This window comes from Leucopleurus acutus (genome assembly GCF_964270905.1).
Source record: "Leucopleurus acutus genome assembly, chromosome: 9".
Taxonomy (NCBI): Eukaryota; Metazoa; Chordata; class Mammalia; order Artiodactyla; family Delphinidae; genus Leucopleurus; species Leucopleurus acutus.
Genome location: NC_139144.1, coordinates 37,574,478 through 37,602,116, shown reverse-complemented (window position 1 = coordinate 37,602,116; position 27,639 = coordinate 37,574,478). Strand labels below are relative to the sequence as shown.

The 27,639-nt window shown below is 35.0% G+C and overlaps 1 protein-coding gene across 1 annotated transcript in view; it reads left to right on the top strand.

Annotated features, from left to right (window-relative positions):
• The window catches only part of HDAC9 (histone deacetylase 9), a gene marked incomplete at its 3' end in the record, with an annotated part of 936,726 nt that overhangs the window by 856,980 nt on the left and 52,107 nt on the right, over positions 1-27,639 (top strand). The window contains exon 23 of the mRNA XM_082846537.1: positions 4,589-4,722. Within this exon, the coding sequence (XP_082702663.1) occupies positions 4,589-4,722 (134 nt within the window). The remainder of the gene's footprint in view (positions 1-4,588; positions 4,723-27,639) is intronic.

Here is a 27,639-nt window from a genome sequence, read left to right as displayed (position 1 = left end):
TTACTTCTTTGGTCTTTAAACTTTCCTACTAGCTTTATACGTGGCTAATTTACTACCTTTTCTATATATTTGCCTTTACCAATAAAACTTTTCCTTTCATAATTTTCATATTTCTAGTTATGGCCCTTTCTTTTTCACATAGAGAAGTCCTTTTAACATTTCTTGTAAAGCTAGTTTGGTGGTGCTGAACTCTTTTAGCTTCTCCTTGTCTGTAAAACTTTTGATCTCTGCATCAAATCTGAATGAAAGCCTTGCTGGGTAAAGTATTCTTGTTTGTAGGTTTCTCCCTTTTATTACTCCAGGATCAGCAGGTGTGTCTGACTCAGGCTCCTTTCAAATTACTGTTTCTGCCCTGGGTCCTGGAGAGTGTAAGATTTTGTGTGTGCCTTTAAGAGTGGAGTCTAGGGACTTCCCTGGTGGTGCAGTGGATAAGAATCTGCCTGCCAATGCAGGGGACATGGGTTCGAGCCCTGGTCTGGGAAGATCCCACATGCCGAGGAGCAACTAAGCCCGTGAGCCACAACTACTGAGCACGCGAGCCACAACTACTGAAGCCTGTGTGCCTAGAGCCCGTGCTCCACAACAAGAGAAGCCACCACAATGAGAAGCCCATGCACCGCAACAAAGAGTGGCCCCCGCTCGCCACAACTAGAGAAAGCCCACACGCAGCAACGAAGACCCAATGCAGCCTAAAATGAATACATTAATTAATAAAAAAGAGTGGAGTCTATTTCCCACAGCCCTCTGACTCTCCCCAGAGTAATCCCCACTGCCCTTCAGAGCCAAACTTTCTGGGATCTTGGCTTCCCAGTGCAGGACCCCCAGGCTGGAGAGCTCGATGTGGGGCTTGGACCCCTTGCTCCTTGGGGAGAACCTCTGTAATTGTAATTAGCCTCCTGTCTGTGGGTGCCCACCTAGGAATATGGGTCTTGACTATACTACATCTTTGCCCTTCCTACCCATCTCATTGTGGTTCCTTCTTTATATCTTTAGTTGTACATCTTTTCTGATATCCTTTTAGTCTTTCTCCTCAATAGGTGCTCTGTAAATAGTTGTAATTTCTGTGTGCCCATGGGAGAAGGTGAGCTCAGGGTCTTCCTACTCCGCAGTCTTGGCCACTTGTTTTCAACAAGTCGATTCAGGAACTTGTGGGCCGCTGAGCATGTGAGGATCTGGGAGCCCAGTCCAGATGTGTTATGCTGTAGCAACACATCTGTTAACTGCTTTAAAAATATAATTGTTTTAAAAATTAAATGTTTATGTCCTGCATGTTCTTAAAGCCTATTAAAAAAATGAAATGCCATATTGAACACATGGTTGTTTTTTAAAAAATTATTTATTTATTTATTTATTTATTTTTGTCTTGTTGGGTCTTCGTTTCTGTGCGAGGGCTTTCTCTAGTTGCGGCGAGCGGGGGCCACTCTTCATCGCGGTGCACGGGCCTCTCACTGTCGCGGCCTCTCTTGTTGCAGAGCACAGGCTCCAGACGCGCAGGCTCAGTAGTTGTGGCTCACGGGCCTAGTCGCTCCGTGGCATGTGGGATCTTCCCAGACCAGGGCTCAAACCCGTGTCCCCTGCATTGGCAGGCAGATTCTCAACCACTGCGCCACCAGGGAAGCCCAAACACATGGTTTTATATATTTTCATTTATCCTTTTTTTTTTCAGTAGTGCCTGAAATTGAGCAGGTTGATGAAATGTTAAAATTTTTTAAATATTAACTGAGAGACATTTACATTTGGCAATATGAGTGACTGCATATACTGAAATACTCCTACATGAAAATATCAAGACTACTCTTGTAAGTTTATGGATGACTTCCAAAAAGATGAAGAAAAGTGAGCAAATACTATAGCTGGTGGCCACCCTGGGCTATCCCAAAGTGTTCAGTTGGCGAAAGCTTGAACATTAATAGACTACTGCATACTAGAAAGGGGAGTCGAAGCTTTGGGTCTATGAAGGGAAGGGTTTTGATTGGAGACCAGAATAAAAAAGGGAATGTCAAAGGGCCAACTCTAAAGAAAAGGATAAATAGGAGAAAAGGAAATACTGCTGAATAAAACAACAAATTGATCTTAGCTATGGCTATCAGTAGAAGGAATTTCAAAGGGAATGGAAAGGGAAAAAAAAACTATATTTTTTTCTATGTCAATTTGTAATCATTTGGGGGTCCATATTTACATTATCTGTGCATTAAAAAAAAAAAAAAAACAGCCCTTGAGTCTAAAAATTTTAAATTGATCTTGGGTGGTAATGTTTCAGCCATCCAGCAGAAGCAAACAAAATCACACTCAACTCAGGTTTCAAAGATAAATATCACATTCAACTCAGGCTTCCAGGCTTTCTCACATATAAAGTTCTGATTAATATGAGCGCAAAAAAATTCAAAAAACAAAGGAGAATTAAGACATCATGAGGCTGAATCATCAGAAACAAAAAATAGTAAAACTAAGCCATAAAGACTTCAAATAGCAGATATAGAAAATAAAATAATTATGCCTAAAGAAATAAAAGAAAGAAATAAAAACATGAACCAAAAGTAAGAAAATATAAAAATGACTAGGAAGTTATGAAATATAACCAGATAGAACATCTAGAATTGAACAATGTAATCACTGAAATGAAAATATCTGTAGAAGTATAAATAGCAGATAAGATACATCTGGAGAGAGAAAGTCTGGAAGATAGATCTGAAATAAAAGTACACATAATGCAGGACAGAAAGAAAATATGAAAGAAAACTTCAGAGATGTTGAGGATACAGTAACAATTACTACATCTAATTGGAGTGCCAACATATGATAATAAAGGTAATAAATAACTTTACTGAATATGAACACAAAAGATAGAAATTTCTAGAAAAATATAACTTACGAAGATATTGAAAACACAAATAGTCCTCTAATCCCTAAAGAAATTCTCAGTAGATAAAAATCTTCCTCAAAGAAAACACAAGAGTCAAATGGTTTTACAGAAGATTTCTACCCAACATTCTAGGGTCAAATAATAGAAAAAGAGGGTCTGACCATAATAAAATTCAACATGGTCAATAAAGGAATGGAAATTTATAGATTAACCCCTTTCATAAACATAGGTGAAAAAAAATTCTAAACAAAGCATTAGTCAAATCCAGCTTTGTATAAAAAAGATAATATATCACAACCAAACTTATTTTATTTCATAAATTCAATGATGGTTAAATATTTGAAATATTAATGTAACTCACAACACTATGAAATTATAGGAGAAAAACCATCTCATTTGGTATAGTAAAATAATTAAATTCAACATCTGTTTATAATAAAAACTCTAATTTGGAGTAGAAATAGAAAGGTTCCTCCTTATACTGAAGGAAACCACGGTAAGATGCTATTATCATTCATCCACCCAGTTGGCAAATCATACCAAACGGTGGCAAGGATGTGACTAAACTGGGATTCTAATATATACTGCTTCTCAGAGTGGGGGTTGATAATAGTCCTTTGGAAATGATCTGGTATTATTTAGCAGGTTTTAAGTCATGACAATTTCACTCTGCTCTTGCACATGTACACCAGAAGACTGGTATAAGAATGTTCATGGGGCATTTTTTTTTTGGCCGCAATACATGGCTTGTGGGATCTTAGTTCCCCTGACCAGGTATGGAACCCCGGGCCCACGGCAGTGAAAGCGCAGAGTCCTATCCACTGGACCTCGAGGGAAGTCCCATAGGGGCATTTTTTTGTAATAACACAAAACCTAAATATTTGTCAGCAGGAGAATGGGTAAATAAATTCTTCTATACTTGTTAAATGGCCTACTAGACAGCATAGAACTGTAGCTACATGTATCAACAGAGATGAGCTAACAAAATGTGTGAAGAGAGCAAGGTGCAAAAGTATAAAACCATTTTTATAAAGTTCCAAAATAAGCAAATTAACAATGGAACGCAAAGGAGTTATAAACATAAACTCAGGATCCTGATTTCCCATAGTGAGGAGGAATTATGTTATTAGAGAGAAGCATACAGGGGGCTTCAAAAGTATTTTCCTTAAATTGGAAGGTGAGTGACCAGGTGTTTGTCATATTATACTTTATAACATAAATAGATATTATTTTTTGCATTTATCAACTATTTCATAGTAAAAGAATGTCTGTAAAATCTAATGTGATAGTTAAGTACTTTGAGGTGATATATAGAAAACTTCCTTTTATAATGAAGGCAGATGATGGAAACAGGAAAGAAATACTAAGGAAACGGAATTCTTTACCTTATTAACAGCGAAACACTATTCAAGTTTTTCATCCAGGTACACATAGAATGTGTTGTGAAAGGCAGTAATGTGCACTGGTGAAGAACCAAAACGACTGTTGCAAATCTTAGTTGTGATACTTCTTAGCTGTGGGATCTTGGGTTTTGCTGCCCTCATTTGTTAAATAGAGATACTAATAGGACCTAATTTATCAAGTTATTGTGAGTATTAAACAAGTTAGCACATGGGAAGTGCTGAGAAAGGACATATGCAGAATAAATGCTCAATCAATATTAGATTCTAGTGGTCAGTTAACTTTTAATTTATACTTTGAAATGTTCTGTTTGCATTATGTTAGGCTTTGGTCATTTGACGAAGCAATTGATGACACTGGCTGATGGACATGTGGTGTTGGCTCTAGAAGGAGGACATGATCTCACAGCCATCTGCGATGCATCAGAAGCCTGTGTAAATGCCCTTCTAGGAAATGAGGTAAAAAACCAAAAGTACAAAAGAGTAGGGGTAAAGGACCAGGAATGTATGCATGCATATGTTTTGTCTTTTTTAAAATCACGTGAACTCAGAAAACACAATGGAGCTCTTACAATTTTAAGGAAGAAGGAAAGCCTTAGATAAGAAAAGTTTACATGTTCTCATGGTATATGCTATAACTTTTGCCCAGTTATGGAATCCATATAGTACTCCCCTTGATCAGGTTATTGGCAGACGTCAATAAATAAGTAAAGATAACCCTTGGGAGGAAATGCTTTGTATATTGATCCGGCTAATGAGCAGTGAAACATTGAAAAAGAAATAACTCAAAGAAAAGTTCTCTTAATATTTTCTGTAGGATTATGTCAGTTCAGGGGGGAAAAAAGCTTTTGAAAAATATTTTTTCAGCTTTATTAAGGTATAATTGGCAAATAAAGTTATAGTACATATATCTAACATATACAGTTACGATTTGATATGCGTATACATTGTAAAAGGATTCCCTCCATTGAGTTCATTTAACACATTCATCACCTCACAGTTACTTTTTTTTTGATGAAAATACTTAAGTTCTACTCTCTTAGAAAATTTAATTATACAAGACAGTATTATCAGTTATATTCACCATGTTATACATTACATCCTCAAGCCTTATTCATCTTATAAGTGAAAGTTTAAAAACATTTACCAACCTCTCCTTATTCCCCCCACCACCCAGCTCCTGGCAACCACCATTCTACCCTCTGTTTCTATGAATTCAACTATTTTGTTTGTTTGTTTTTGGTTCTACATAAGTGATACCATGTAGTTTTTCATTTTCTCTGTCTGGCTTATTTCACTTGGCATAATACCATCCATGTTCATCCATGTTGTCACAAAAGACAGAATTTCATTCTTTTTTTTAAGATTGTGAAATATTCCATTGTATCTGTGTATGTGTATGTGTGTGTATTACATTTTCTTTATCCATTCATCTGTGGATGGACACCTACATTGTTTCCAAACCTTGACTATTGTGAATAGTGCTGCAATAAATCTGGCAGTTCAGATATCTCTTTGAGATAATGAAATAGTGATTTCATTTCCTTCAGATATTTGCCCAGAAGTGAGATTCCTGGGTCATATGGTAGTTCTATTTTTAATTTCTTGAGGGACCTCCTACTGTTTTCCACAGTGACTATACTACCAAGAATGCACAAGGGTTCCCTTTTCCCAACATCCTTACCAGCATTTATCTCTTCCCTTTTTGATAATACACGTCCTAAGAATATGTGAGGAAGTATCTCATTATGGTTTGATTTGCATTTTCCTGATCATTAATGATGTTGAATACCTTTTCGTGTACATGTTGCCATTTGTATGTCTTCTTTGGAAAAACACATATTCAGGTCCTTTGCCCATTTTGAATTGTGGTATTTGGTTTAGTTTGTTTGTTTGTTTGTTTGTTTTGCTATTGAGTTGTATGAATTCCTTGTATATTTTGGATACTAACTGGTTATTGGATATGTGGTAAATGCTTTTTCCCATTCCATGGGTTGCCTTTTCATTTTATTGATGATTACCATTGCTGTGCAGAAGCTTTTTAGTTTGAGGTAGTCCCACTTGTTTATTTTTGCTTTTGTTGTCTTTTCTTTTGTTCTCAAGTACAAATAACCATTGCCAACAGCGATGTCAAGGAGCTTACCCCCTATGTTTTCTTCTAAGAGTTTTATGATTTCAAGTCTTCAATTTATGTCTTTAATCAATTTTGAATTGATTTTTGTGTATAAGATAGGGATCCAGTTTCATTTTTTGCATATGGCTATCCGGTTTTACCAACACCATTTATTGAAGAGACTATTCTTTCCCTATTGTATATTCCTGGTTCCTTTCCTGAAGATTAATTAATGGGTTTATTTCTGGGATCTCTCTTCTGTTCTTTTAATCTATATATCTGTTTTTAATGACAATATCATACTGTGTTGATTACTTGTAATATAGTTTGAAATCAGGAAATGTGATAACTCCAGCACTATTCTTCCTTCTCAAGATTGCATTGGCTATTTGGGGTTCTTCTGTGGTTTCATATGAGTTTTAGGGTATTGGGTATTATGGACACTTTAATTAGATTAACCTTCCTGTTCCATGAACCTAGGATATCTTTCCATTTATTTGTGTCTTCAATTTCCTTTATCAGTGTCTTAAAGATTTTTGTGTATAGATCTCTCACTTCCTTGGATAAATTTATTCCTGAATAGTTTGTTTTTGATGTCATTGTAAATGAGATTTTGTTTTCTTTTTCAAATAGTTAATTGTTAGTGTACAGAAAGAATCACGACTGATTTTTCTGTGTTGATTTTTTTATCCTGCAACTTTGCTGAATTCATTTAGTTTTAACAGCTTTTTGGTGGCATCTTTAGGGTTTTCTATATGTATCATGTCATCTGCAATAGTAACAGTTTTACTTCTTGTTTTCTGATTTGGATGCCTTTTATTTCTTTTTCTTGCCTGATTGCTTTAGATAGTATTTACTTACAGTACTATATTGAATAACAGTGACAGGAGTGGGTATCCTTATCTTGTTTCTAATCTTAGAGGAAAAGTTTTCAGCTTTTCAATATTGAGTATGATGTTAGCTGTGAGTTTCTCATATACGGGACTTATTATGTTGAGGTACCTTCCTTCCATACCAAATTTATTGAGAGTTTTTTTCATGAAAGGATGTTGAATTTTGTCAAATGCTTTGTCTGCATCTATTAAGATGATTATATAGTCTTTATCCTTCATTTTGTTGATGTAGCTTATTGCATTTATTTATTTACAGATGATGAACTACGCTTGCATCCCAGGAATAAACCCCACTTAATCATGGCATATGATCCTTTTAATGTACTGTTGAATTCACTTTGCTAGTATTTTGTTGAGGATATTTGATCTCTGTTCATCAGGGATATTGGCCTGTAATTTCTCTCCTTGTAGTGTTCTTTACTGGCTTTGGTATCAAGGAAATGCTGACCTCCAAAAATGAGTTTGGACATCTTACCTCCTCTTCAATTTTTTGGATGAGTTTGAGAAAGATTGGTATTACTTCTTCTTTAATATTTGATGGAATTCACCAGTGAAGCCATCTGATTCTGGACTTTTCTTGGTTGGGAGATTTTTGATTACTAATTCAATCTCCTTACTAGTAATTTGTTTGTTCAGATTTTCTGTTTCTTCGTTATTCAATCTTGATGCGTTTTTTGTTTCTAGAAGTTTAGCCATTTCTTCTAAGTTATTTAATTTGTTGGCATATAATTGTTCATAGTAGTTTCTTATGTTCCCTTGTATTTCTGTTATGAATTGTAATGTCTCCTCATGCATTATTAATTGAGGCCTTTCTCATTTTTTCTTAGTCTAGGTAAAAGTTTATCAATTTTATCTTTTCATAAAACAAGCTTAGTTTTATTGATTTTTTCTATTGTCTTTTTAATCTCTATTTTATTTATTTCCACTCCGATCTTTGTTGTTTCCTTCTTTCTACTAATTTGGCCTTAGTTTATTCTTCACTTTTTAGTTTCTTGAGGTGTAAAGTTAGGTTGTTTAGTGGAGATCTTTCTTTTTTCTTAATGTAAGCATTTGTCACTATAAACTTCTCTCTTAGAATGACTTTTGCTGCATGCCATACGTTTTGGTAATTTGTGCTTCCATTCTCATTTGTCTCAAGATTTATTTTATTTCTTTTGATTTCTTCTTTGACATATTGATCGTTCAGTAGCATGTTATTAAATTACTATCTATTTGTGAATTTTCCAGTGTTTTCTTGTAATTGATTTCTAGTTTCATGCTATTGTGGTCAGAAAAAATAATTGGGATGATTTCAGTCTTTTAAAATTTGCTAAGACTGGTTTTGTGGCCTACTGTATTATCTCTCCAGGAGAATGTTCCATGTGTGCTTAAGAAGAATGTATATTCTGCTGCTGTTGGATGGAATGATCTGTATATGTCTGTTAGGTCTATGCCATCTAATGTAGTTTAAGTCCAGTGTTTCGTTATTGATTTTCTATCTAAGCTATCCGTTGTGTTATATCCTCTTGGTGAATTGACCCCTTTATCATTTTATAATGATCTTCTTTGTCTTATATTACAGTTTGGGGGTTAAAGTTTATTTTTTCTGATATAAGTATACCTGCCCTGCTTTTTGTTTCCATTGGCATGGCATGTATTTTCCATCCCTTCACTTTCAGCCTGTGTGTCCTTAAACCTGAAGTGATTCTCTTCTAGACAGCATGTAGTGCAGCCTTGTTTTTTTAATCATTCAGCAACTATATATCTTTTGACTGGAGAATTTAGTCCATTAAATTTAAAGAAGTTATTGATATATATGGGCTTACTGTTGCCATCTTGTTGTTTCCTGGCTGTTTCGTACTTCTGTTTTTCCTCTCTTGCTGTCTTCCGTTTGTGAATTGATGATTTTGTGTAGTGGTATGTTTTGATTCCCTTCTCTTTATCTTTTGCATATCTACTATAGGTTTTTGCTTTGTGGTTACTGTTAGGCTTACATAAAACTTCTTATAGTTTTAATAGTGTATAATATTTTAAGCCAATAACATTTTAATTTTTAATGCTTAGAAAAGCTCTACATTTTTATACTTTCCTCCCACAATTTATGTTTTTGATGTCAAAATACACATTTTTTATACTGTGTAATCATTAAAAATTATTGTAGTTATGGATCTTTTTTTTTTTTTTTTTTTTTGCGGTACGCGGGCCTCTCACTGCTGTGGCCCCTCCCGTTGTGGAGCACAGGCTCCGGACGCGCAGGCTCAGCGGCCATGGCTCACGGGCCCAGCCGCTCCGCGGCATGCGGGATCCTCCCGGACCGGGGCACGAACCCGTGTCCCCTGCATCGGCAGGCGGACTCCCAACCACTGCGCCACCAGGGAAGCCCCTATGGATCATTTTTAATACTTCAGTCTTTTCACCTTTACACTAGAGTTATAAGTGATTTACCCACCACCATTACAATATAAGAGTATTCTGAATTTAAGTATAAAAATATCTATATATGTATGTATATATATACATGTATGTATATACATGTATGTGTGTGTATATATATATATATATTTATAATATATACATACTTTACCAGTGAGTTTTATATACTTTTATGTTTTCATGTTACTAGTTAGCATCCTTTAGTTCAGCTTGAAGAACTCCCTTTAACATATCTTGTAAGGCAAATCTACTGGTGATGAACCCTTTAGCTTTTGTTTGTCTTCAAAACTTTATCTCTCCTTGAATTCTTAAGGACAGCTTTGCTGGGTGAAGTATTCTTGGTTGGCAGTTTTTTCTTACTACACTTTGAATATATTATCCCATTCGCTTATGGTCTGCAAGTTTTCTGTTGAAAAATCCACTCATAATCTCAATGAGATTCCCTTATATGTAACAAGTTGCTTTTCTCTTGCTGCTTTTGAGATTCTCTCTTTGTCTTTAAGTTTGACAATTTAATTATAATATACCTTGATGTGTGTCTCTTTAGGTCCATCTTATTTGGTATTCTTTGGGATGCCTGGGTCTGGATGTCTGTGTCTTTCCCCAGGTTAGGATAGTTTTTAGCCACTATTTCTTCAAATACACTTTCTGGCCCTTTCTCTCTCTTCTCCTTCTGGGAAACCTAAAATGTATATGGTGGTCTGCTTAGTGGTGTTCATTAAGTCCTTTAAGCTATCGTCATTGTTTTTCATTCTTTTTTCTTTTGCTGCTTTGATCTGATGAGTTTCACTGCCTTGTCTGAGTTCCCTGATCTTTTCTTTTACTTGATCTAGTCTGCTGTTAAACTCCTTTATTGAATTTTTCAGCTCACTTACTGTATTCTTCAGCTCTGTGATCTGCTTGGTATTTTTTAACATTTTCTTTCTCTTTGTTGAAATTCTCACTTTGTTCATGCACTGCTCCCTGACCTTGGTGACCATATTTAGGACTGTTATTTTGAATACTCTGTGGGGTAAATCACTTATCTCCACTTCACTAAGATTAGTTTCTGGAGATTTATCTTCTTTTGTTTGGAATATATTCCCCTGTTTCTTCACTCTCCTTGACTTTCTTTGTGGGTTTCTGCACATTATAAAAACACCCACCTCTGCCAGTCTTGATAGACTGGTCTCATTAGGAGAAGAACTTTGTCTATCAGCCCAGCCCAAGCTCCTGGTTACCTCTCAAACCTTTGTGATTGTCCAAGCCACAGTCTTCATTGTTAGTGGCTCCCAGTAGTTGAGGGTGTGCCCAGACCTGTAAGTGTCCATAAGGCAAGAAATCACAGTCAGCACCTAGAAGTAGGCTGATTAGAAGCTGGCTGGAAAGTATGCAGTCAAACCCCTTCCAAAGAGAAACTGTGAGATGGAAATTTTTGCCTTTCCTTCTACACTGAACTCGGGTGTGTTGACATGAGGGGTACTCCTGTGCCCATTTAAAACTTACTTCTTTCTTTGCTACAGTCCTATGGGACTAATAAACACATGCTCTATTAGCTATCAGAGGTAGGTGATTTGGGGTCCCATCCTTCAGGTCGCAACCATAAAACCTGTGGTGCTAGATATGTGAACAAGCTCCTTCCATGGAATGACACTTGGTGACTTGGTTTTGTTGGAGGGAACCAGAAGAAGAAGGCAGGAGAAGTGCCCACCAGCTATTGAATGCTCTGGGGAGAATCACAGTCAGCATCTTGATGTGAACTAATTAGAAGCCAGACCCCTCAGGCAGCAGCTTGTGAAGTATGTAGTCAAATCCCTTGCAGAGGAAGACTGGGAGATGAGTATTTTTGCCTGCTCCCTCTGCACTGACCCTTGGGAGGATAGCTATAGTATTGATGGTAAGTGCTCACATACTTAAGAACTGCTTTTTTGTTTGCTATGGTCCTGTGGGACTCAAGAAACCAAGCCCTGTTGGCTTTCAGAGCTAAGTATTCTGGGAGCCCCTTCTTCTGGTGGGAGCCTTAAAAGTCGGGGTGCTAGATGTATAGTCCAAACCCTTCACTCCTCAGGGAGAAGCTGGGAAATGAGTGTTCATGGCAAAAGTGTATCTAAGAATTTCCCACCCATTTTGATATGGGTATTTTCTCATTTGCTCAGTGTGTAGTCGTCACTCAGCTAGTTTCTTTCAAGGGAATTGCTCTGTTTGTAGCTATACATTCAGTGCATCCATGGGAGGAAGAAAATTCAAGAGCCTCCTGTGCCACCATCTTGGTCTGGAGTCTTAAAAATATTTATAAACTCTTTTTTTCGGTCACCATTTGTAAATTCTTTCGGCTGAGAGAAACATACTATTTCCATCTTACAGATGGTGATATCGAGTCTCAAAGAGGTTTGAGAAATCCATTCAAAGTCATGCAGCCAGAATGCAATAGATCCAAGACCTGAACTTGAATTTACATTGCCAAAGGTCATTCTTTTTTCTTTCACATCACATAACTAAATTGCAACATATTTTTCTGACTACTCTGGAGAAGACTTCAGATCAAATTACCATTAGGTTCACTTCCAGACCATGGAAAGCTTTTGGACAAATTAATTGCAATTCAACAAATATTTCAAAGTTCATATGCATTCATTAATATTATCATATCAATTCATTTATTTTTCTAGTGAATGTACAGAATGTTACAGCTACTTTATATATTTTGCCTTTTTTCACAAACTCAAAATATTACTTTGCTTATAAAATAAACATATACAAAATCATTTTAAAAATCTGTAATTCATACTGTTCTTTAAAAGTAACTCATGATGGGCTTCCCTGGTGGCGCAGTGGTTGAGAGTCCGCCTGCCGATGCAGGGGACACGGGTTCGTGCCCCGGTCTGGGAGGATCCCACATGCCATGGAGTGGCTGGGCCCATGAGCCATGGCCGCTGAGCCTGTGCGTCTGGAGCCTGTGCTCCGCAACGGGAGAGGCCACAACAGTGAGAGGCCCGTGTATCTCAAAAAAGTAACTCATGTTTTCACCTGCAGTATTTATGAAGGGGAAAAAGTATATTTTCTTCTGCACACTGAACACATAAGTTTTATTCTCATTATCTTACAAACCTATGATGTTTCAATATGATTATTGTGCTATATTTATTTAAGTAAATATGTACATTTTTAATTTGAAGGAAAATATGAGACAGAAAACTTGAGCACTGCTCAAGTCTTTACTCTGTTGTGTAATATTAGCACAGTAACTCAAAGGATGTAACTACCTGGTGATTAATGTTGTTATTAGTGGACTGCTAATTCATATCACACATAGGTCATGGTGTCTAAGATTTTCTAAATATTAGAATATTTCTGAGATTCCTATGAACAAATAACATCAAACAGAATGTTGAGGTTTTAGTTTTTGGTTTTTTTGTCTTTCATTGAAATAAGGGAGTGCAAAAAATGAATACTACTTCTACCTTATCAGTTAATGTTGGGCTGTTCTATCTGCCTACCAGATAACGTATTTTGCATGTTCACCTATATTCTCAAATTACTTATTTCATTTTAAATATAGAAACATTTTAAGGAAGTAGACTGGTTTTAATATTTGCATGCAAAGGCTTACACCAGATGTGCAGAAAATCACAGTATGGTGTGGATTGTGGCTCCATGGATGATTGACCTGCCCAGAAAGAAATGTTACCCAGTTGCAAAAGCCAACTACTTTTCCAACTATGTGAAAAGAAATTATGGATTTCACTGGCTCTATTTGAACACATTCATTCAAATGACATTCTATCTCTGTGCTCTTGTAATCTCTGCACTTGGCCCACTCCCTTCTTCCAAGGGAGGATTTCCAATGAAGATGGAATAATTTTTCCTGTGGTCTCTTTCTTTAAAAGATGATTGTATTTCAGAACAGATGCAAGTCAGTTGTGTGGAGTTACATGTTTTTCTTAATTTATCTGAATTTACTGAAAAAGCAAAATGGATGTGTTTTGTACCTTCCTTCCCTTGTATGCTCATTTGACTAGGATGTCTTTGATCATTTTATTATATAAGCTATACCTAGAGATCAAAGACACTGTTTTCATAGAACAGTTACTGACATTAGAGGGATGTCACCTAATTTAAAGTTTGAGACCTATGCCTTTTCTCTCTGTTTTTAGAAAGACCAGGCTTGAAATAGAGAAAGGGATAAAAGTACCATTGGCCAATCTTAAACATGCCCACGTGTGTGTATAAGTGCTAAAAATTCCAGTAAGTGATAAACTAAATGATTTTTTTTGGCTACATTGACTATTTAATCAACTTCAATTATCTGGATGTCATATAGTAAATTTGATTTAGTTATTATAATACCCTAAATGCTACCTGTTCCTTTTCATTGGCTGTCTTCAATTACACAAGCACAATCTAAAATTTGTTCATTATGAACTAAACAAGAGAGATTTAAGTAATCTATGTCTTTCTTTTTTAATTGAGATATCTTAGGGATATAAGCAAAAATATAGATTTTTCACAAAATACTTTAAGGGTAACAGATGGATTTGGTATATTGAACTTTGAAAGGTAAATTTTGGTGTGTCAGGTCTATCAATACACAGAGAAACAAAGCTAAGAGAAAGAATGATTTTTTAAATGAAAAATGGAAGAAAAATACATATGTGTTGTACATTATAATTCATTTGAAAAAAGGAAATGAAAATGTAATACTTGAAACAATATATGAAACAAAAAGTTTTTCTCTCTTTCATTGACAGTATAATTTATAATCCATGGCCTGGTTTTCTGTATTTTTTTCCAGTTCAAAGGTCATCATGACTAACAGCATCACTACACTGAAGTTTTAAGTTTCATTCCCTTAGAAAAACTAATATATAAGGCATAGTGCTTGTACCTCACCATTGAAAAAAAGTGCATACATGTCGTTTTCATAGTAGTATGTGGTAGGCTCTAGGTAAGAAAATAAAAAAGGATGTCTTTCAGGATACCAATTATTGCAATTTCAAATCCCATTTTCCTTCCAAACTCCCTTTTCAAGTGATTAATAGGGCAATTATAACTTATTATCCAGGATTTCACTTTTACAAATAACAAAATGTAGTAAAGCTTGAGCTTAAAACATTGGCAGAACGTACACTGGCTTCTCAACACTGAACATGCAATTGAACTCAAATTAGGAAGGTCAAGAAGGGCTTTTTTGAGAGACTCTGCACTTTGTCAGATGTATTTATTCATGTGCAGAGGATTTAGAGTTCATAAACATTTTGCCAGTTTTTTGAATGCTATTTCTTTTCCTTGTTGTTCTTGGCCAGGCCATGTCAATACAGCAGAATGCTGCTTCATATGGCTTATTATCAGCAGAATAATATGTATTACATAACCCAAAGGGATTGTAAAATCAGCAGGAACTCTTGGCTCTGCATCTCAATGTAGATACATAGATGGGTACCACAAACTTGATTTTTTTTAAAAAATTAAGTTATCTGAGTGTTACACCCAAAATAGGCATTTCTTCTTTTTAAATATTTTTTTATCATGAAAGTGATCTAGTTAGCAAAACATCTCTTAACTATTCTTTTAAGAAATATGCACAAGGTCAGTCAAAATAATATACTATTGGATTAAAACTAATTTGAGCATGATACAGGAAATGCCTCGAGGCAACTGATTTTGAAGACATACCAGAAGTCCATTTTTTTCCTTTTTGTTGGCAAAGTTCAGGACTTGGATTTATCAGTCCAGTCACTGTATGATGAATATTTTTGAACTTCTTTAATGAAGCACTTAGAAACTCCAGCTTGAGGATTGTAAGAAATTAAAGTGACTATCTAAATGTGAAGAATCAGGTTGCTTGGACTAGCATCAGAGATACCTATGTGAATAGTCACATCGTTTGTTAGTTGTAGTAATAGAAACATCTGTGAGGTTCTCAGAGACACTGATTTTGGTAATCTGCATTTGTGCTGGCTGGCAAACAATGTCACAGTTGCTTTAAGGCCACATTTGCCTACTGTTATGCAAAGCCAATTAGCAGCACCCTGGGTTGCTTCCTCTGAAAAGAAATTTTCTTAGGAGGTGAGAAAAGCTTAAGCAGTTGGCATTCCTATGGAATTTAAAATAAAAACATTGAAAAACTTAAGATAGGTAAAAGAAAGGAGAGTACATATAGCACTAAGAGCCTTGAGTAGTGACTTGAGAACATGGCCATTAAAAGACCACCTGTCAAAACAGAATAAATGACTGTTTTAAGCTTGTTAGAGAAAAAAAAAAATTGCCATAGACATGGAAGCTGTTGAGATGATGCTACAGCCTCTGGTACTGAAGGTTCTGCACTTAGCATTTGAGTCTATAGCGTGTCCTTTCTTGATCTCCCTCACTCTTATTAAGGTTTGGCTTCTAGGCCTTTCTTCCTTCCCTCCTTTCTCTCTCTCTCCTGTTGATTAGGCTCAGCTGCTTTTATTTGACTTGATTTCAGCAACAGTGGCTACACTTAGTGATTGTGTATGTTTATAATCTTTCCAAGATGACTTTTTGCTCTAAAGGTGCTGAAAAATCTCTCGAATTGACTTAAGTGTTGACAACCACCGCTGAGGTGAACTGTTGAGATGTTGTTGTCTGAGTTGCTCATCAGGGGTTTGTTTGTATTAGATTTTGAATGGATGAGCCATTTTACCATCTTTTTCATCCTTTAGATGATGTATGGCTGACTCCATCGGGGAACTGGTGTGAATCTGGGAGAGCTTACAAAACCTCCTGAATAGTTGCAAGTCATGAGTCGAGAGAGGGAGAAGTGACTACAGGGAAAATGTGTGATAATCCAGAGTAATGTTTTTCATGGTCTTTTCTTAGACTTTGAAACCTATCCGCACTCTGAAAAAGTGTATGGATAATCTAAAGAGTTAAAATGTTTTGGAAAATATTATGTGAAGATATTCTCTATTGTATTGATAGATAAAGCCTATGAATTTGCATTTCTTAAAAGCCTATGAGAAGTAGAGCCAAAGTGATTGTGGAGTTTTCTGTTTATCTGTTTTAGCAAATGCCAAATAAACTAGAAGTTATCTGGGTAACTCAAAACTCCATCATGCAGATCTTCTGTACTGATTGTCTTTAGGCTTTTTAGAAGGTGTTAAAAGGAATGGGGGCTGGGAACCTGGACACTTCTTAGGGTTCTGGTTACCAATAAAGGAGAGAAAGCATTTCTTTTCAGTGGTGAAGTAAACATGTTATGATATTCATTCGTCTGTCTATTCATTCAGTAGTCTTTTATTGGACATCAGTTTTATACCCGTAAGTTCTGATACAAGTAAAAGTAAAAGAAATATAAACAAAGTACTTTGGAGTGTAATGTAGGACCCATTATTTTTAACTATAAGGATGGAGGAATGTTTTAATAGAGGAAGTAACTTTTAACTTTGATCTTGAACAAAAATGATAATTTGACAAGCTGAAATCAAAGCAAAGAATTTCTCTCTTGTAGTGGAGATAACATAGATAAAGACATTAAGACTTCTTGGAATTGTGGATGACTCTTTTTTGGGCTTGTTTGTTTGTGGCAGAGGAGAGGATACTTTGAGTGGAATAAAAGTGAATAATGAGATTGGATCAGTGGAATGGAATACTGTAAGGAATTAGAATTCCTGTGGACAATATGGAAGACTTGAACAAATGAGTCCCATCCTTTGTGGTAAAATAACAACAAAACAGTGTGTGCGTTTTGAATAAGGCAGTCTCATGCAAGAAAACAAAAGTTTATTAAGGAAATAATTGTTAGGAACAATTTCCCCCAAATTATCAACAAACAAAATGATAGCCTATTAGTGATATGTTAGAGCTGTCTCTTAATGGCTTGTGATTAGAGCTGTCTCTTAATGGCTTGTGAGTGCTAAGTGTGTGCATCTCTGCTCAAATCTGAGTTCAGTGATATCACATTGTTAGCTTGAAATAGGCTATGGCGGGAGTATTTACACCATGGAAATCAGCAAATGCTACAAATTACAACTATTGTTTTTGACAGTCAGCTGTTAAACATTTACCACTGTACCGCTGCTGCATGATATGTGAAACAGGTCTTAGCAGAAAAGTCATTATTTCAAACACAGTATAGTAAAAATCTCTTTACGTAACAAAATAGTTAAGGAAAAACAGTTTAAAACATGCATATCAGCAGATTGAAATAGAGAAAACAAAAAAGCAAATGAGGGTAAGACAAACAAGAATAAAAGACAGTGAAACATGAGGAGTTACAAAACTTATTTGAAAAACAGGGACAAGGAAACAAGATTTTTTGCTTATAGGATGAATTAAGCCTTTTTTAATAACAATTGATGTCTAGACTATGGACATTACATTAGGAAACTACACATAAAGCACTGACCGCACATCTCTTAAATGTTATTGAAACTTCAGTTTAACATGCACCTTTTAATATATATAGTATTTTCCTAACTCAACTGGGTGATTTGGAATATTTTCTCATTATATTGCATATTTACACTCTTACCTCAGTGTTTAAACAAAATATTGATAGTGTGAATTATCCAACTAATTGTATTCATTATCCTCTTTCTAATAGACCACTATGCCTCCTTTTTACCTTTAAGTTCATTTTTAATTATTTAGCTAGTTATTGCCATAGATGCTTAAATATGCCATCATGTCCAAACTTTCCATAGTTAAGTACCATGGAAACTGTGGTATACTATTTGGATATGATAGTGGATAGAGGCACTTCCTCATAGTCTTCCTCCTTCCATTCATTGGCCAATATATTGTATAACCTACATTTATCTAAGCTGGGGTAGTTTTGGATAAAACTCAACTAATAGAATAATAACCATGTAATAATCTCAGAGTCTAGCCCCGCTGTCCCTCATATTTTATTAAGGGAATTCCTTCAGTATCTCCTGTGAGCTGAATGGCCATGACTGTACCCTTTGCCTCTTGGTCCTCCTGATAGTCTCCTAAGACTTGTTAGGTTTATATCACTTCTCTTGGCCAGAGATGTATCTTTATTGCTGTGTGATATCACCATTGTCTATATGAAGGTAGGTTGCAGGCAGACTCAGTCTGAACAATCGCAATAGTGTGTCAGTATAGTAACTTGATTATCAGTAGAATCTATTCTGATTTACTTTTGTTTCCCATCTATTTGGTCAAGAATTTTAATGACTCCAAATGAGTAAAAGGGGTTATTTTGAGAATGACTCATGAATCACAGTATGGATAAAATTATATCCAGGTTTACTTAAGCAATCAAATTAAACATATACAACTAATTGCAGGCATCTCTAAGATAATTATTTCAATGAGAGCTGAGTTTTAACCACCAATCCCTCCTCACTAGGGAATCCAGAATAGTTCCTCAGCATGGAGAGTCAGGTCTTCATGGCACTCTGCTTCCCTTATCCTCTTGGTCTTGGTCATCATATTCTTCCAAGGTTCCACAAGATCTTTGACCCTGACAACTGAACCTTTTCTGCATTTTTTTTCTGAGTTGCTTTGCATGTTACAGGGGACTTTCAGTTCCCTTTATAGGTGAATTTGTGGCCTGTATCTAAGAATGTAACTTGTTCTTGCTGCAAAACCTATAATCTCACTTTTTTTTCTTAGATGCACCATAATATAGTAGAATAAGCATGGACTCAAGAACCAGACTTAGTTTCCCTATTCCCTTATGTCATAAAACATATTCTCTTTTGAAACTGCTTTTAATGATAAGATACAATATTCATATAGAAAACTGCATTAGACATGAATGTACAATGCAATGAAATATCACAAATAGAACACATATATAACCATCAACCAAGTCAATAAACAGAATAATGTCAGCACCTCAGTAGATCACATACACACTTTCCCAATCAGTACTTCCTTTCTCTTTTCTGAAAGTAACCAGTTTTCTGGTTTCTAACATGAGATTTTAATTTATCTGTTTTTGAGCTTTGTATACATGAAATCACATATATATATACATATATATATGAGATTATATATATATATAACTTCTTTTGCTCAACATTGTGAGATTCATCCATACTTGTGCAATAAGCTATAGTTTATTCATTTTCATCATTATATAGTATTAGATTCCATAAAAAGACTTTGCAGGACAATGTTATGGTTTATTTATCTATTCTACTTTTAATGAGTAGAGGGAATTTTTCTAGTTTGGGGGCTGTTGTAAACAGTACTGTGATAGACATTTTATAAATGTTTTTTGGTACATTTGTACACACATTTCTGTTGAGTATATATCTAAAAGTAGTATTGCTGGGTCATGGGGTATGCGTGCATTTAATCTTTGTAGATAATACCAAACTGCTTTCCATAGGGGTTGTCACAATTCATACTCTATCAGCAGCATATGACTATTTCCATTGTTCTGTGTCCTTCCAAAACTTGGTATTAGCAGTCTTTTAAAATTTTGGACATTTTTGTTATGTGTGTAGTAGAATATCATCATGGCTTTGCTCTTCCAGAATACTAATTAACTAAAACAGCTCTTCATCTATTTATTATTTGTACATACCATTTTGAAGCACCTATTCAAGTTTTTGTTTACTTTCAGATGGACATTTTCTTACTTATTTGAGCAGTTCTTTTTTTAAAAATAAATTTATTATATTTATTTGGTTTTGGCTGTGCTGGGTCTTCGTAGCTGTGCGGTCTTTCTTTAGTTGCAGAGTGCGGGGGCTACTCTTCGTTGTGGTGCACGGTCTTCTTATTGCAGTGGCTTCTCTTGTTGCAGAGCATGTGCTCTAAGCACACGAGCTTCAGTAGTTGTGGCACGTGGGCTCAGTAGTTGTGGCTCACAGGCTCCAGAGTGCAGGCTCAGTAGTTGTGGTGCACGGGCTTAGTTGCTCTGCAGCATGTGGGATCTTCCCGGACCAGGGCTTGAACCCTTGTCCCCTGCATTGGCAAACGGATTCTTAACCACTGCGCCACCAGGGAAGCCCTGAGCAGTTCTTTATAGATTCTGTTGTTGGTTTCATATGTTGAAATACCTTGTCTGTCTTTTTACCCTCTTAATCATGTCCTTTGATAAATAAAAATAATTTTCAATGTAGTAATTTATCAATCATTTCCTTTGGGATTAGTTCTTTTTGTATTCTGTTTAAATATTCTTTCTGTATACCCAAAATTATGAAAATATTCTCTCTATTCTCTTCTTAAAGATTTTTGACTTGAACATTCAGATGTGCAGTTCTTCAGGAATTGCATATGTATATGGCATAATTTAGAAGTCAAGTTTTTTTTAATGTGGATATATAGTTGATCAAGTACCATTTATTGAAAAGGCCATTCATTCCTTATGGCTCAGCAGTGGTATCTTTATCCATATATACATGGAGACTCTAGTCTTTTCTGCAGGTCTCATTATCCTTGAGACATTATCAGACTGTCTTCACTTACATAGTGTTATAAGCAATCTTGATATCTAGTAAAACAAATCTCCCAGTTTGTTTTTCTTCAAGACAGTCTTGGTTACATTTGTCCCCTTTGTGTTTTCATATACAATTTTAGAATCACCTTGTGCAATTTCACAAGACACATATAAATGGATTTAGTTCACCAATAAAAGCAAAGATTATCACATAGTAATAAAAAGTGCTGTTTAAAGGGACACTTTCTGTGATATAGTGATAAAGTTTGAATATAAAAAATGAAGAAAAGGGACTTCCCTGGTGGCACAGTGCTTAAGAATCCGCCTGCCAATGCAGGGGACACAAGTTCAATCTCTGGTCCGGGAGGATCCCACATGCCCTGGGAGGATACCACATGCCACGGAGCAGCTAAGCCCGTGCGCCACAACTACTGAAGCCTGTGTGCCACAACTACTGAAGCCCACGTGCCTAGAGCCAATGCTCCACAACAAGAGAAGCCACTGAAGTGAGAAGTCTGCACACCACAACGAAGAGTAGCCCCCGCTTGCCGCAACTAGAGAAAGCCCATGCACAGCAATGACGACCCAATGCAGCCAAAGATAAAATAAATAAATAATTAATTAATTTTAAAAAATTTAATGAATAAAAAATTAAACTACATTAACTTACTGAACGAAAGCTTACATGGCTCTATCAGTATCACTTTAGTGGATGTTAAGACAAAAAAAGAACTAGAGTTAGAGATGCTTCATAGTGGTAAAATATTCTATTAACTGGTAGGATAAAACAACTTAAAATTGTGTTTTAATAACACAGCTTCAGGGCTTCCCTGGTGGCGCAGTGGTTGGGAGTCCGCCTGCCGATGCAGGGGACGCGGGTTCGTGCCCTGGTCCGGGAGGATCCCACGTGCCGCGGAGCGGCTGGGCCCGTGAGCCATGGCTGCTGAGCCTGAGCGTCCGGAGCCTGTGCTCCGCAGCGGGAGAGGCCACAACAGTGAGAGGCCCGCGTACAGCAAAAAAGAAAAATAAAAAAATAAAAAAAAAAAATAACACAGCTTCAAAACATATCAAGAAAAAGCTGAATGAAACAAATGGAGAAAATAGTTAATACCACAATCATAGTGACAGACTTTAAGACACCTCTTTCAGCAGCTGATAGAGAAAGAAGACAGTAAAAAAGGGGGGTATGTATAAGACTTAAACACCTTAATAAACCTGCTCTAATTGAAATAAATAATAGGCTTTACCCAGTAACTGCAGAATATCATTCTTTTCAAGGACACATGTAAAGTTTTCAAAAATAGACCATATTTGGGGGTATAAAGCAAGTTTCAGTAAGTTTCAGCTAATGGATTTCAGAGTATAATCTCTCATAGTGAAACTAAACTAGCATCTATATTATATAACAAATGGAAAGATATCCCATGTTCATGGATTGGAAGACTTAATATTGTAAAAATGCCCTTACTACCCAAAGTAATCAAGAGATTCAATTACAATTCCTATCAAAATCCCAATACTTTAGCATTTTTTACAGAAATAGAAAAAAAAATTCTAAAATTCATATGGAATCACAAAGGACCACAAATAAAAAAGCAATATTGAGAAAGAAGAATGAAGTTGGAAGCATCATATGTCCTGATTTCAAAATATATTACAAAGCTACAGTAATCAAAACAGTAGGGTACTGCCATTAAAACAGACATACAGACCAAGGGAACAGAATAGAAAGTACAGAAATAAATCCACACATATCTGGTCAACTGATCTTCAAAAGAGTGCTAAGAATACAAAATAGAGAAGGGATAATCTCTTGAACAAATAGTATCGGGAAAACTAGATATCCACTTGTAAAAGAATGAAGCTGTACCCTTATCTTATACCATGCACAAAAATAAATGGGTAAGTAGTTAAATACTTTAACATAAGACCTCAAACTATAAAAATCCTTAAAAAAAATAAGGGTAAACTTCTATGACTTTGGTCTCAGCATTAATTTCATGGATATGACACCAAAAGCATTGGCAACAAAACAGAATAAACTAGTGGGACGACATCAAACTGAAAAGCTTCTGAACAACAAAGAAGACATTCAACAGAGTAAAAAGGCAATCTATGGAATGGGAGATAATATGTCCAAACCATATATCTGATAAGGTGTTCATCTCCAAAATATATAAGGAACTCTTAACAGCTCAGTAGTAAAATATAGTAAACCTGATTTTAAAATGGGCTAAGGACTTAAATAGACATTTCTCCAAAGAAGACATACAAATGGCCAACAGGTATATGAGAAATGCTTAGCATCACTAATCATCAGGGAAATGTAAATCAAAACCACAATGAGATATCACTTCACATCTGTCAGAATATCAGGATGACGATTATTTAAAAAACAAACAAAAAAAAACCCCAAAGACAAGAAGTGTTGGCAAGGACGTGGAGAAATTAGAATGCTTGCATTCTGTTGGTGGGGATACAAAATGGTGCGACTGCTATGTAAAACAGTACAGAGGGCTCTCAAAAAATTAAATATAGAACTACCATGTGATCCAGCAGTCCCACTTTTGGGTATTTATCCAAAAGAATCAAAATCAGGATCTCAAAGAGATATTAGCACTATGAATACTAAAGCCCTATTCACCATAGCCAAGATGTGGACACCAGCTAAATGTTCACTGACAGATGAATGGATAAGAAAATGGTATATACATACAGTGGAATAGTATTCAGTCTTTAAAAGGAAGGAAATTCTGCAATATGCAACAACTTGGATAAACCTTGAAGACATTATGCTAAGTGAAATAATCCAGTTGCAGAAAGACAAATACTGTGTGATTCCACTTATATAAGGTATATAAAATAATCAAATTCATAGAATCAAAGAGTGGAATGGTGGTTGTCAGCAGATGAGGAGAGGGAGAATTGGGGAGTTACTAATCAATGGACATAGTGTTTCAGTCAAGCAAGATGAATAAGCTCTAGAGAACTGCTCTATAACATTGTACCTATAGTCATTAATAGTGTACTATACACTTAAAAAATCTTTAAGTAGTTAGATCTCATGTTCAGTGTTCTTACTACAATAAAATTAAATTAAAAAATAAAACAAAATATCAGTGATGTAAAATAAAAAGATGAAGTATAAAACAAAACTTTAAAAAAGTGGTTGTATACTTTGAAATAAAAAGATAATTGGAAAATCTCATATATTTGGAGATTTCAAAATACAATCTCTTATGTGTCAAAGAAATCACAGTAAATTTAGTATTTTGAGCTGAATAATTATGAAAATATGAAATATCAAAAAAAGTGTAATATGTATAAGCTGAATTTGGAAACACATGTACAGCTTTAAATGTATATACTAGAATAGAAGAAAGTTTAAAATTACAGATAGAAACACACAACTCAAGAAATTAGGCAATCAAAGCAACAAATTAAACATGAAGTGGTGACTTAAATATAAAGAAACAATGAAATAAAAATAAGCATATAAGAATTAAAATGTCAAATTTTAGTTCTTTGAAATAATTAACAAAATTGATAGCACTCTAGAAAGACTGATTGAAAGAAAAGTCCTACATTACCAGCACTCTGAATGAAAAAAAGACTTTACCACAGATTTTAGTGTATTAAAATGATTACAAGAGAATATTAAAAAAAAAACTTCATGTAAAAGAAAATTGAAATTTTATTTGAAATGGAAAAATTCTTGTAAAAATAAACTGAATCAAAAAGACAGAAAATTTGAATGCTACCATAATTAACAAAATTGAATCTTCAATACCAGATATACCCACAGAAAACACCAGGCCCATACAGCTTCAGCAGTGAATTCTGCTAATAATTTACACTGTTTTAGAGTAAAGGGGAAGATGGGAAGAGAACACTTCATAAATGATTTTTGAGGCTAGTATACTATTGACACCCAAGCTCAAAAGAACATTATAAGAAAAGAATATTACAGGAAAATCCTGCTCATAAGCATAGCAGTTAAAACCCTAAACAAAATATTAGCAGTCATCATTATCTTAAAAACGCATAATATAATTGTGTTTAGGCCAAGAATGTAGGATATTAACATAACAAAATAAGTTGTTATAATTCACCACATTAAGAGAATGAAGAAGAAATATAACCATTTCAATAGATGTTTAAAAATTTGTTGATAAATTAGACACTCAATTATGAACTACTTTTGATAAACTGGGAATAACTTATTAGCTTGATAAAGGATATCTACAAACATCCTATAGTATGCATCAGATTTAAAAGCGAAACATGAGAATTTTTCTTTGAAATAAAAAACATGACAAAGATATTCACTCTTAGTGCTTCATTTTAACATTACACTGGTGGTCCTAGACAGCGCAATAGGGTAAGAAAAAGAAATTTAAAAATATAAAGATTGGAGTGGAATAAATAAATCTCTCATTATTCACAGAAGATATGATTATATAAAGTCTATACAAAATTATTTGTTTATACATCATTGGAATTAATAAATTAGTTTAACAAAATGGATGGTTAATTTAAAAATCAATTATTTTGATTTAAAAATGAATTATCTCTGTTGTTTTCCCGATTCTTTTAGTCTAAAGACATGCCCTGATTATGGCAGACAGCCAAGTGGAAGAACATATACCATGTAGGTCTGTTAGCTATGGCGAGCCAAATAAAGCCTATCTTCCCATGTTTTCTTTCAATTAATCATTCCTCCATTCATTCAACATTTTTTTTAAATGCCTATTATATACCAGGCTCTATCTTTGCCTTTAAATTGCTCACAACAAAATAGAGAATGACACACATGGCTGACTACAATATAATGTGTAGAGTAATAAACAAGAGAATTTGTGTGGAAAGGAGACAGAGTGGAAGCAGTTTGCTCTATCAGAGGATTTTAGAAAAGATTTCAGAGCAGGCAGTGTTTGTGTTAGTCCTTGAATGATTTAGTAAGGTTTCACCAATTCAAAGAAGGATAGGGAAAATACAATTCAGAGGGAACAGAATAAATAAAGGTATAAGAGTATGCCAAGTATACTTGGCATATTTGGGAAACATAATATAAAAGCTAAGAGTACTTAGTAGATCCTTTGCTTGGTTGATGTGTGCATCTGTCCTCTTGTATCTGTTATATTTTGCAAAATCTGTTTAGCTTTTTTTTTTTCTGTTCTTTTCTCAATCATGAAAATAATAGAGATGATTTTCATGTCTCATAAGTACAAAGTGAGTTTTAAAACTTCTTCTCGAGCTTCTCCAAGGATACCCTTGCCTTTTTCCATAAGTGCATCTTAGCCGACTAAAGTGGTTTTTGATGATTTAAATGATCTGATTCTAAAGAATCTGAAAATTATTTATTCACAACATGATAATGGCCCCAACTTTTATGGTGTTTTAAAATAGCTGTAGTACTTAGAAATTACATGGTATATGCAATTTAACAAACATCTGAATTGTATCAATAGGGTATTGCAACTTTCTGTAAAAGATGTAGAAAAGTAAATGTCCCTATACTGAGTCTGAAAATTTATATAAAGAATTGCAGTAAGTAATGATTGCATTTAAGCTTTAGATATAGGAAACCTAGATGAGAGCTTCAAATGTCAAGAAGTTGTGTTAAAATCATCTAGTGTATCTTATAACTCTATTATTACTTGATGGAATTGTGCAAAAAGACGGTGTGATGGGTGTGTGATATTTCCTACATCTGCATCTGTTTGATCTTAGTATAACTTTTGCATGCAGAAGTTCTCTGGTTTGCATAAATTATTTCCTTATTTATCTTTTAATAACTCTTACTAACATTGATTAGCCTTATTGCCAGTGTTTTTGCTACATCTTATTGGCCAAACTAGATATATAACACAGCTTTACTGTATATTCTTATTTTTTGCTCCAAAGTTATAAAATATGACTATTTGTTTAATATTACTTTATTACAGTTAGTTATTAGATTTTATTAATAATGGCCAATACTCATAAATATTTATTAAACAGATGCTTCAGTCAGATGTTTTTAGTGCTTATAACTGTGAATTATTAAATCAACAAACTCGTTTAGAAAGGACAACTCAATTCTGTGGTCCCTCTATACAAGGTTTTAATATTATGAAAACAGACTAAATGCTGCTTGCCTTCTTGCCAACTGAGAGTATTACCCATTACCTTCTCAGCAGAGCTACTAGAGAAAAAATAAAGAACCTACATTGAGAACTTTCTGAATTCAGCTCTGTCTGTGTGTATACACTCAAAATGAAACAAATTGGGGCAATTTACTGAAGGTTAAATCCTCTAAATGACATTCACCTAAAATATGCAGGGAAATGGTTTGGGAGGCTTAAATTATCAATGTAATTGCCTTAATTCTCTAGGTTGCTTTCCTAAGTAGACACAACTTTATCGTATCTAACTGACAATTCCAAATTGGAGGTTTAGGGTTGTTTGTAGTTTTACTCTCAACACTCTGCATCAAGTTTACTTTCTACATAACCCAGGTCCTAAAAATAGCCCATGGACCTAATGTGAGAGTGTTCCAGAAGTGAGGTTTTTACATTAATGATGTGCCTGTAGCTTTCTTTCCAGTAGCTAGCACC